The sequence below is a fragment of the Dermacentor albipictus genome, chromosome 1 (genome assembly GCF_038994185.2).
Source record: "Dermacentor albipictus isolate Rhodes 1998 colony chromosome 1, USDA_Dalb.pri_finalv2, whole genome shotgun sequence".
NCBI lineage: Eukaryota > Metazoa > Arthropoda > Arachnida > Ixodida > Ixodidae > Dermacentor > Dermacentor albipictus.
In genome coordinates this window covers 493474418-493487110 of record NC_091821.1, presented here as the reverse complement: position 1 = coordinate 493487110, position 12693 = coordinate 493474418, and the positions used below count along the sequence as shown (strand labels likewise).

The following is a 12693-nucleotide window of genomic DNA, read 5'->3' as shown; positions in this document are numbered from 1 at the left end:
CAGCACGAAAACTTTTTACCAATAGCCGACGGCTAATGGGGAAAGGGGGTCGAATCAGAAATAACTGTTTTTCTTTTTTCTGTCAGATCATGCATAATCAGTGTGTACACATCATATCAGATGGGGAGGGATCGCGGTTTTCGTGACGTCGCGTGACAGACAGGTGAAGTCGGCGTGGTCAAAAAAAGTTTTTGACCAATCGTGGAGGGCTGATAGTAGAATTGGCATAGAAAAGTTTGGAATAGTTTTACGTTAGAGAGCCCCTTATCCTAAACAAAAACGCGCAAGCACTTCGACACGCTCAAGGTTCGCCGCGGCCTCGCAGCGATCAGTGTACGTGTTATCACAGATCGTTCCGCTGCGGGAGTAATTAACAGCATTCGAGTGCAAAAAATTTGTAACATTTTGTGCGTGTAGACACGGCATCAGAAAAACAAATTGGTAAATTCCCGCTGTTCGCACTGTGCTCGGCGAGAAGCTTCAGTTTTGCATATTTCATGTACCAAGTTATTCACACAATGCTCTTCGCTATCCTGGGGCGCTATGACGTAAAGCTATTCCAACTTTCTCTATTCCAATTTTGCAATCAGCCCTCCGCCATTGATCAAAAACTTTTTTCGAACCACCCCCACTTTGCTTGTGTGTCACGCGACATCACGAAAACCGCGATAGCTCCCCATCTGATATGACGTGACACACTGATTATGCATTACTGGAAAGAACAAAAGAAAATTGTTGTTTATAATTCGGCGCCTTTTCGCCGTTAGCGCTCGACTATTCGTCAAAAGTTTTCGCGCGACACCCACTTCACCTGCTTGTCACGCGACGTCATAAAACCCGTGAGGACTCACCACGTGAAAGTGACGTGTACGCGTTAAAGATTCATTAATATGCCGAACAAAACTGAGTTTTCTTCTGAATAGGCACAGGCTGCCCCGTTCCGAAAGGAATAAAAGATGGCTGCCGCCGGTGGCTCAGGCACTGGCTACTCGCACCAGCCGGGGAGCATGGGCTTATTTGCATACAATAAAGGTTTTTGTGTGGCCGTGTAACGTTTTCGAGCACTTTCGGCATGTTTACAATTTCGTTCTGCCAACTGTTCTTTGCTGAGGATTCGTTTTAGCGGCATTCTTAACCTTTTGCTGCATGCCGTCGCGATTTTCAACCAGCCACCGCAAGATAGGTAAGGGAAAGCGGACCAAAAACAGACGCCGGCACCACCCTCTTCATCCAGTTATCGACTTTCAGTGCACTGGCTAGGCCCCATCGAATCCCTCTCCACTTGAGCGTGCTCCTCGCCTCTTGTCAGCCAATTAGATAAGACAAGCTGCTCAGTGTAGGCAATGTTATTCGTTTTTAATGCAAACAAAGTGACTACCTATAAACGAGGAGAGCGTTTTATTGGTCTACTCATACAACCCTGCGGGTTACCGCCCGATGCTTGCGCGTGCGCTTAAGCAAATTTGACGTGACGAGATTGGAATAAAAACATATTGGAATAGTTTTACGTTACAGGACCCCTGTTCGAGTTCGATATACCGGGTGTTTCTTTTTAAGAAGGTCCACATATTTTAAGGTCGCCTCTGTCAGATAGCATAATTCTAATCCTTGATCTAAATTAATCGATGAGGCGGTCATTAATTTTGAGAAATCAAAATATTTAACTAAATAATTAACATAATTACCCTAACTCTTATGTAATAATTTTACGGCACATATTTTAATCTAAGAACTGTAGCTAGGTACTTCGCAAGGCGTGCACACTTGGAACGAATTCTATGGAGTGCACCAGTTTCGAGGTAATAATTGTCCTTCTTTTAAGGGAACGCTGTTTTAGGCATTCAAGCACAAAAGTAACACTATTGCATTCCGTCAGGCATTTTGAGAATAAATACCTCGATACTGGTGCCGTCCTGAGAATTCTTGCCAAGTGGATACGCCTTGCCATCGAACTCTCTGGCTATAATTGGTAGATATAAATATGTGTCTAATTAATTGCAAATGTAATGAGGTATTACGATAATTAATAATGAAGTACTTTATTTCTCGTCGAACCAATGGTCGTCTCATGAAGACAGCAATAACTGTGCTATCTGCCACAGGCAAGGTTTAGAAATGTTTGACCTTCTAAGAAAAACCACCAGGTATATGGGATTGACTGCACTATTGACGCATAGCTGCAAAGGCAAAGCTGCAGGGTTGGCACTTACTTGTGGTATTAACAGCCTTTAAAGAAAGCAGCCAAGCAGACGATGCGTGCACCTAATGGTTAGCGCAGATTACACAAATTCCAGGCCATCGCCTCCCATATATTTAGTTCGCCGTGGTCATAGAGTTTCCTACTATTTCCTACCATTCGTGACGCCTAAAGCTAAAATTTTGGACGGAGGCTGCAATGCTTTTGCAAAGTCTGACACAAGGCCTTTCGCGCGGTCAGAAATTCCGCTCGGTGGCACACCTTACATTGCGCGCCCTTGAAGAAAATGGAATAAATATAGGACGTGAAGAGGGTGACGTGAGTTCGAGGCGTTTACTACTGGTCAGCTCGCTCAGTTTCCAGACAGGGTGTTCTTGCGTGAGGCGGCAGCTAGACGCGCAGCTCCAGAGTCGCGCTCAGCTGTCGGTGAGGACGTCAAGGTAGGTGGACTCCGAGAGGGATCCATGCTTGTCCATCTCGTCTGTCTCGTGCTTTTCGCTGCCCTGCGGCCCCTTGATGGCTTCGTCCAGCCTGCGCTGGATGTTGGCGAAGGCGTCGGCGCCCATGTAGTCCATCTCCCCGCGCTCCCACGCGTCGTAGCGGTCCTCGTCGTGCCGTGCTACGTCCGACCGAGACGAGCCCTGCAAGCGGTGGAGACACTCGCTCAAAAAGAGTTGGCGACAAAGAAGCAAAGCGGCCGTTTAGTCATGATCAGGCACTCACCCAGGGGGGGGGGGGAGTTAGCCCCTAAATTAGGTGGCATAACCCCCCCCCCCCCCTACCCGCGCCATCCCTCCTCACACACATTCCTAAAGCGCCGCCAAATGATTCTTGAGACTTGACAGCTATTCGGCGGTCAACATTTTTGCTGCATTTTGCCCTCCTTTTGGGTCGCGGTAGTTATCAGTGTCTCTTTGAGTGTGAAGGACAGTTTTCTCATCGATTCGGTGCCCGCGCGTTTATTTCGAGGTGCGTTTAGTTGTCACCATCTATTGCAACAATCACGCGCGTTGCTTCTTGAGTTCAACCTTCGTTGTTTATAGAGTGGTCCTAGTGATCACCAAAGGGATTCAATTCGTAGTCGGCTGGTCCGTATGCTCGTGGAACGAGTTGCGGCCGCAGACAATAGAGACGTTTAGCGTGTCCGGTATCCGGGCAAGCGCGGGCGGTGTTCCAGTTTAGCGGGGGCGTCAAGGTGAGCGGCCCGATCGGTGGCGCCAGCTGGTGGCGCAAAGCTCAACTACACAAACACAGAGCTAATGACTGTATTCTGCTTAGCTGCTGGGGTAAATTTTCGACAGTGGCGTAATCGTGTTCACAATTACGCCGCTGCCAAAAATTTGCGCGAGTGGCGAAGCAGGATATGGTGAGTTACTGCAGTTTTAGCTATGCGTTTGTCTGGTTGAGCTCTACAACACCAGGCGGCTTCACTGCTCACGTTTACGCCCCGACCATCCGGTAATCCGCCCAAACCGCTCCCGTTTACCGGAATAGCGTACAAGCTAAAAGTCTCTAATAGACAGTTTGAGTTTAGCGTTTGCAACCAAACGTAAACGCATTACGTACGTAAAGAAATAGCATTGTCGTCACTGCGCATGCTCTGAACGTAATTGGGTTTCTGCGGTTACGTGCGCAGTGCGGTAAACTAAACGTTTTGAAAGGACGCGCACCGTAACGTCCCACAAAGGTGATTACGTTTACCGTACGTAAGGCGACAATTAGAATTGCGTTTGTCGTCTTAAGTACGTTAAACGTAAGCACCTTTGCGGGACGTTACGGTGCGTGCCCTTTCAAGTCTTGTAGCTTACCTAGCGCCAACACAAACGTAAAGAAAACTTTATAAAACAGAGCACCATCTGAAGCCTCGTGCCAAACGTGTCCAAGCCAAGACGATCCATTAGCAAGCATCCTGCTGCTGCTATGTGGACGCGTCTCGTTAGGCGTACGGGCGCCAGAATCGCCGAACAATCTCAGAAAAATAGACGCGCTATGCGCTCATAACTAACCTTTCAGGTAAGTTTAGAGAAAGCGAAAGCTAGTTACAATAGTTACTGGCGATCATCGCGAGTGAGAGCGTAGCCATGACGAGAATTCAGGCTGAAACGGGAGCCATGCGTGCGCCATGTTCGACAACGCTATTTCTTAGCGTCCGTGAGCATTACGGTCATTAAACTTGCCAAATAACGTACGATATCATAGCGCACGTCTTCCACCGTGGATCCGAGCATGCGTAGTAAGGACGGCGCTATTTCTTTACGTACGTAATGCTTTTACGGTCGGTTGCAAATGCTAAACTAAAACTGTCTAATGGCAGTTGCGTCTAACTTTTCCTTTTGCTTCATTATTTCCTCGGGTGACGGCTCGCCGCGACGCTGGCATATCCTCGGAACCATATACCCGTGATATAGGTTACATAAGGCGGAAAATGAAATCATGCGAAACAGCGTCCATGATCAAACCCTGCAATAACTGTTAGTGCCACAATCAATATGAATGTCGCCCATTACCTGGTCTGGTTTTTCCCTAATTGTACAGCACTTTTCATGCAAAATTAGCAACTTGAAACAAGAGTCGCAAGGAGTTGAGAAATTAGGCGATCTACTAAGGGAGGGTCGAGTCAACAGCCATACAGGAAGGAAAAACGAAAATTAACAAATTTAACAGTTGCTTGTGAAACTATTTGTGCATCAACACCTTTATAATTAAAAAGGAAATGGAGAAAACGCCGCCGGAAATGGAGAAATATTCCGTGTGTTTTGAATGATGCTTCTACTCTTATCAGCCTAGCCACCTGACGTAGCCAGTTCTCTGCTATGCTGATGTGAATGTTTTTCTAACATTCCGCGGTGGGCAGAATACGCCTAGAACCGCAGCGTCCTGCGCTCTACGCGGCTGTACGGGAGTTCCAGCCACGCATCTTTACGCAACTTCCCAAATAACAATACGAGTCGGTTTTGGCACTTTACTTGATAGAGCAGTAAACGTGGGATGCGAAAGAACTGTGATTGTTCCGCAAATATATATATTTCTCTATTTATTCCAGAGCTAATTAAAAGAAAACGCTACTAGAAATTGTTATTTTACACTTTCGCTTGTTTAATTGTTCTTGGCAGTATTCTCCCTGCGCTTCTTTCCTGCCCGAGTCCATTTGATGTGGTTCCTTGTTTGTCAAGCAAAGGACAGGTCCATCTCACAGGCGTTCACCTGTGACATACACCTTACCTTATTTCTCTTTTGTGGGATTACGCATTTTTATGGCGAACGGTGGGTGCTATTCACATTTGCGCTAGTAAAGGTGCCCCCCCCCCTCCTCATTTGCACAGAAAGCTTACCTTGTGTTGCCCCCCCCCCCCAAAAAAAAAAGAGAAAGGAATCCTTGGGACCTGCCTAGAGATGATATTAGTGTCACGTCATCAACACGTACTAAACCACCACCACTCGTAAGGCGTATACGATAAAGGCGTACAGGGAGACACAATCTCTCCAGTGCTATTCACTGCGTGCATAGAAGAAGTATTGAAGCTATTAAACTGGGAAGGCTTAGGCGTAAGGATTGACGTTGAATATCTCAGCAACTTTCGGCTTGCCGATGACATTGTTTTATTCAGCAACAATGCAGACAAGTTACAACAAATGATTGAGGACCTTAACAGAGAGCGTAAGAGTGGGGTTGAAGAATAATATGCAGAAGACAAAGATAATGATGAATAGCCGGGTCCCAGAAAACTGGAAGAATGCAAGCATTATACTAAATTACAAAAAGGAGACGTTATAGAATTGAAAAATGAAATGCCCATAGAGTCTGTGAAGGGGTACGTTTGCATAGGTAAATTAATCACAGGGAACCCTGATCATGAGAAGGAAATTCATAGAAGAATAAAAATGGGTTCGATCGCATACGGTAGACATTGCCAGCTCCTGACTGGAAGCTTACCATTATCATCGAAAAAGGAAGGTGTACAATCAATGCATTTTACCAGTGCTGAGATATGGGGCAGAGACTTGGAGACTGACAAAGAAGCTTCAGAAGTTAGGGACCGCGCAAAGAGCGATGGAACGAAGATTGCTAGGCATAACGTTAAGAAACAGAAAGAGAGCGGTTTGGGTCAGAGAGCGAACGGGTATAGACGATGTTCTAATTGACATCAAGAGAAAGAAATGGAGCTGGGCAGGTCATTTAATGTGCCGGTTAGATAACGTTGGACCATTAGGGTTGCAGAATGGGTACCAAGTGAAGGGAAACGCAGTCGATGACGGCAGAAGACTAGGTGGAACGATGAAATTAGGAAATTCGCGGGCGCTAGTTGGGGTCGGTTGGCGCAGGACAGAGGTAATTGGAGATCGTAGGGGGAGGCCTTCGCCCTGCAGTGGACATAAAAGAGGCTGATGATGATGATGATTATGATGATGACACCATACGGTATTATGATCTAGATGCGTTTGTCCCAAGTCTAAACCGCGATCTTTCTAGCACAACGCACTGGGAATACACCCAGCCATTAACCGTACTTCCCCACAAATTTGATTTTCACATCAAAACCAGTTGCAGGCTGGTTTATCATACTTGTGCAAAATTTTGTGTATAATTTTGTAACCACTAAGGCAGGGTAAATGCTAGGTTTTCTTCGTAGGAGCTCCAGAGCATTCAGCCAGTCTACGCGCAAGCTGCCATATAAAACGTACGTAAAGTCCATCCTCGGAGTACGCCTGCGTAGTGCGGCACCCTCCTACGGCACGTCACATTGATAAACTTGAGAGGGTACAGAATGTAGGTGTGCGGTACATGTCGGGTCGATACAAAGTTAATTTAAACGCTACAAGTGCTAAGGAAGACTCTAAATGGGATACCTTAGAAGTACGATGCAGAAAGCCGCGTCCGAAGCTCTTTCATTCGATATACTACGGCGCAATTAGTATACAAAGGGAAGCGTATATAATGCCGCCTCATTACCGGTCAGTACGCGTGGACAATGGGCTAAAGGTACCAGAAGTTCCGAGCAATACAGAACTGATTAATACTTTTTTCCGAGAACTATACAAGAATGGATAGGCTGCCTGTCGGTGTCGTCAACGTCATGTTAAACGATGCATTCTTTGCCCTGTTGAAGTGACTCAACTTTCCCGTTTCTTTGAACTTTTTGTGGTATTGCCCGTGGGTAACTTAACGTGGAGGGGTCTTGAAAGTGCTTTAACTTTTGTTGAACTTTTTTTTTGATTTTTTGCCTTACACCTTGTGCAAAAACAAACAAACCTTGTGAACGTTTTTTACTGTTTGTAACCCCCCTTCATTCTCCCCTCCCCAATGTATTGCCTTCTGGCTCGTGTGGGTACTGAATAAATACATAAAATAAACTTACGGTGTGATTCTACTGATCACTACTTTTTTTCAGGGGTTGTGATGAATAATTGTTTTGCAGCAAAATTACACGCTTGTTCATTACAAAAGAAATTGAGGTTAAAAGCGGAATTGCATAATGGCGATTTATTTATGTATTCATTTATTTAGTACACCATAGGCGCAAACGCAAGAGGGAAGTGGTTACGAGCAATCAACAAGGAAAACTGAAATGTGCGATAGGTTTAAGATGTACATAAAGTATAGCTGCTAATAGAAAGTGGGCCAACTTACAATAACGAATACATAAACTTAAGTGACATGAAAAGTGACACCACGAAGGGGCGCGCGATGTACAATAAAAAGCAGAGCGCATGACCTGCGCGGTCAGTGTGCCTACGCCCCTCACAGCGGCTACTGTGTCTTCGTTGCCGCGCGCTGTGGCCGCGGGTCTGGTCACCACTACTGGCGACGAGGGAAAATGCTTCAAGTGAACGACACCAGCGACGCAAGAACAAGCATGCCGGTCATCGGAAAGATAGACGAGTTCAAGGCGGACACTGCCGACTGGACCGAGTACCGAGAGCGGGTGGAACTATTCCTGACAATGAACGACGGGCCAGACGGTAAGAAGACGGCCGTATTTCTAACGTGTTGCGGGGCCGCGACGAGTTCCTTGCTGCGAAGCCTACTGGCCCCTGAGAAACCTGCCGCAGCGAACTTAGCGGCAATTTTTGAGACCCTCAACAACCACTTCGCGCCAAAGGAGTCGGAAGTGGCAGCAAGTTTCAAGCTCTTCTCATGGCATATAGGCGGGACATAGAAGGCAGTGAGTGAGTACTTCGCGTCGCTAAAGCGACTGCCCGATGACTGCAAATTTGGGTCATTCTGAGACCGCATGTTACGAGACCAAATCGTCAGTGGCAATGACGACATGCCAATGCAAACGCGGTTACTGGAAACAGCCGATTTAAACCTGGAAACCGCAATGAGTGCGGTACGGGTCATCGAGGCTGCTCGCAAGGATTCCCGTACGCTAAGCGCTCACCCAATGCCACAGCCGGAGTCAGCCCAATTGACAGTCGAAAGTGTCATGGTGGCAACAAACGTAGTGAAACCTGGTCGTCGCGAACGTGGGTGTTTCCGCTGCGGCGGTACCCATCAAGCGCGCCAGTGCCAACACGTCAACTGAACTTGCTACAAATGCGGGCGGCAAGGGCATCTAGAAAGAGTGTGCAAAAGTGATAGCGAGTTAGTAAACAGACAGGCGCGGCGCGCATATTCAAGGCGCATGAACACCGTGGATGAAGTGGGTGGGGCACCCGGAGCGATTGAAACGCCGGAACCGTACGACTTTTGGGCACTTCAAGTGGCTGGGCCTGCGCCGATGCGCATTGCGGTTATCATTAACGGGGTTCCACTAGAGATGGAACTTGATACGGGCGCCACTGTCTCAATCATAAGTGAAACAAAGTTCACACAACTGTTCCCATCGGCTGTCTTGGAACGATCCGACGTACAGCTGAGGAGTTTTGAGGAGACACGCGAACAGTCGCCGAAATGTTCGCGGCCGCTGTAAAGCTTGGGGAGGAGGAGAGACGGCTGCCGCTGTTTGTGGTAAAGTGCCCAGCATTGTTTAGCAGAAGCTGGATGAAGGAATTCCAGTTCGGAATCAGCAACCCGGAATCTATTTTATCTGCGTCGTCTGCACAAGGAGCCGTGGACCGTTTTCAAGCAGTGTTTTCAGATGGTTTAGGCACATTCCGTCTGGTCAAGGCTCGCTGGTGCCGCCAGATGCCAAACCCAGATTCTTTAAGCCCCGGCGGAAGCCCTTTGTTTTGAAAGACAAGTTTGAGGAATTGCTGCAGAGACTGCTCCACCAAGCCGTGGTCCAACCAGTGAAGACTGCCAGATGGGCAGCATCTGTCGTTCCAGTGCTAAAACAAGATGGTCAATTGCGCATATGCGGCGATTTAAGGCTGACTGTAAATCCCATAGCACTTGTGGAAACGTATCCCGTGCCACGCACAGAGGAATTATTCACAAAGCTCCAGGGAGGAGTAAGGCTCACAAAGCTAGACCTAAAGGACGCCTACCAGCAGATCGAGCTGGAAGAACAGTGACAGAAGTTTGTCACTATCAATACCCCCAAGGGCTTGTTTCAATACATGAGTCTGCCATTCGCGGTTGCTTGCACCCCAGCCATATTTCAACGGGAAATGGAAGACCTCCTGGGAGGTCTTGATCATGTCGCAGTTTACTTCGATGACATCTTGGCAACTGGCGCTAATGACGACGAACATTGGGCAAACGTCTACAAGGTACTAGAGCGCCTGGAAGAGGTGGGCTTGAAGCTGAAACTTGCAAAATGCAAGTTTTTGTCACCCGAGGCTCAGTAGATGGGCCACATAATAAGTGCTGCCGGGCTACATCTAGATCCTGCCAAGACTGAAGCAGTATGGAATGCTCCCAAACCTCGAGATGTGAAAGAGTTGCAAAGCTATGTAGGTTTGGTGAACTTCTATAGAAAGTTTCTCTCCAACCTGTCAGATGTACTGCAGCCATTGAACGGCTTGCTTACCACTGGAACAAAGTGGCGCTAGACGGCAGTTGAGCAATGTGGATTCATGAAGAGCAAGGAGCTGCTCGCATCCGTCCGTGTCTTGGCCCATTATGACCTCTCCAAACCCACGGTGTTGATCACTGATGCTTCCTTTCATGGCCTGGGGCAGTACTGGCACAGAGAGCCTACTGGTTAAGAGCGACCGATAGCCTTTGCATCAAGAAGCCTCACGGCCGCTGAGAATTACATTCACTTGGATTAAGAGGCACTTGATCTCATGTTTGGTGTCACAAAGTTCAGGCAGTATCTATGGGGACGGAAATTTGAAGCGGCTACCGACCAGAAACCATTGCTTGGCTTGTTAGGTGCTGGAAGGCCTATTCCAGAAACATGCTCGCAAAGGCTTCTTCGCTGTGCGCTGCTGCTGGCAGGGTACAGCTACAGTTTGAATTATAGACCTGGAGGCCTGATAGCCCATGCAGATGGGTTGAGTAGACTCCCCTTGTCAACAATTGATTGTCCTTCAGGGGTGCCTGCGTAGGTATTCATGCTTGATGGTGGCTATCCTCGTATCCTTTCATCAAAGGTGGTTGCAGAAGCCACTGCAAGAGATCCGGTGTTGTCAAAAGTGGTACAGGATTTATGGTCTGGTCATGTTAAAGACTTGACATCAGGGGGGGGGGGGGAGGGCGTACGTGTCCCGATCCAATGAGTTGAGTGTGCATCAGAACTGTGTGCTCTGGGGAAACCGTGTTGTGATACCCTCCAGCCTCCAAGGAAGCCCTCAATTTACTACACGAGAGCCACACTGGGGTCACAAAAATGAAAGCCATTGCCCGAAGTCATGTGTGGTGGCCGTCGTTAGACAGTGACATCGTAACCATGGTTCAAGAGTGCTTCGCCTGCCAACAACAATAGAGACCATTGAGACCAGTGCCTATGATGCCGTGGCCGTTCCCGGACAGGGTCTGGACAAGGATCCACGTGGACTATGCGGGACCTTACCGGAATGCCTATTTTTTTATTGCAATCGATGCATTCTCCAAATGTAGTTTTCCCGTTTCGTCACCCTCAGCGGAATGTACAATTGCTTGCATGCGGGTCATGTTTGCGAATAAGGTCCTCCCAGACATGGTGGTATCAGACAATGGAGCCGCATTCGCGAGTGAAACGTACGAGACATTCTTGAAGAAGAACGGCGTGAATACGATGCTAGTACCGCCCTATCACCCTGGTTCTAATGGTGTGGCGGATAGAGCCGTTCAAACTATGAAAGTAAAATTACAGAAAGTTGGCCCAGTGGGACCTTCGTGCACAAATTGCGCGGATACTGTTATCATATAGGTCGACACCCCACAAGGTCACCGGGTATTGCCCATCCGAGCTGTTGATGCGACGGAAGTTCAGGACTGCACTGGATCTGCTGCGACCGGGCCCAAGGAAAACAGTCCTCCAGAAACCACTCGCTCAGAAAATGGAGTACGATCAAAGAACGAAACCGAGGGTGCCAGCACAACCAGGAAACAGAGTACTCATCAGGAATTTTCGGTCAGGTCCGAGCTGGATTCCCGCTGTAGTCACCAGACAACAATTCACAAATGGAGCTACAATTGGATGACGGGCGACAATGGACCCGGCCTCTCAAACACGTAAGGCCACAGTCGATGCCCGACCAGCACAATCGTCAGTGCTCCAACCTTTCTACCGCACGCTCGGAACCGCATTTGACTTTATCCTCAGGAACCGGAGGTACAACTGACAGTGGTTTACCTGAAGCAGCGACACGCTTGGATGGTCAACCACTACTATCCGGCAAGCCTTATCAGCTGGAGACTAGTGACACCATAACATCAACACGCACCGATTGTTGCAAGCCTCCTTTCACACCTCGGCTTCGTCGGAGCATTAGGGAACGCCGTCCGGTGTTTCGGTTTTCTCCTTGAACTGTAACTGCTTCTATGCTGTTAATCTGTTGTGTTAAGGGGTGAGGAAGTGTGGTAGCTGACACCACCAGGGGGCGGGCGATGTACAATGAAAAGGAGAGCGCATAACCTGTGCGGTCAGTGTGCCTACGCCCCTCACAGCGGCTACTGTGTCTTCATTGCCGTGCGATATGGCCGCGGGTCTGGTCACTACAATTCTGCTGATCACAACCTTTTTCAGGGGTTGTGACGAAAGCGTGTTAGTTTAACAGCAAACTAACACGCTCGTTCATTACAAAGGGATATCTCGTTAAAAGCGGCATTGCAAAATGGCGATTTATTTATTTTGTAGTGAAGAGGAATGCCCGTCGCTGCAGCCACATCGCCAGTCGCCCGGGAGGCGCGAGCTCGGGATTGCCTGAGCCGCTCTGGTTGAGAGACGCTGCCTGCTGCTCTCTTGTACCGCATTCATATTAGATTCCGGTGAAGGTGCTACGGTTTTCCCCCAACCTGGAATTACGCACCCGAACTTTGCCATCCGTCATGCCGGATGACCCCAGCCGGACATCCCCACCGGTTACTCCAGCCATCTTATTTGCCGGTGCCCAGCGTAAGCGGGATCCTGATATCTTCAGCGGCACCGATGAGAAAGACGTTCAAGATTAGCTGGGATCGT

General features: G+C 48.2%; 1 protein-coding gene across 4 annotated transcripts in view; it reads right to left on the bottom strand.

Annotated features, from left to right (window-relative positions):
- Positions 1-2151: 2151 nt before the first annotated feature.
- Positions 2152-12693, bottom strand: part of LOC135913105 (glycogenin-1-like) — a 78179-nt gene continuing 67637 nt past the window's right edge. Inside the window, exon 8 of one of the 4 annotated variants that reach the window (XM_065445788.1) lies at positions 2152-2838. In XM_065445788.1, coding sequence (XP_065301860.1) covers positions 2614-2838 — 225 coding nt within the window. In that variant the 3' untranslated portion in view covers positions 2152-2613. The remainder of the gene's footprint in view (positions 2839-12693) is intronic. The other 3 variants (XM_065445769.1, XM_065445797.1, XM_065445779.1) reach the window with 3 other exon arrangements.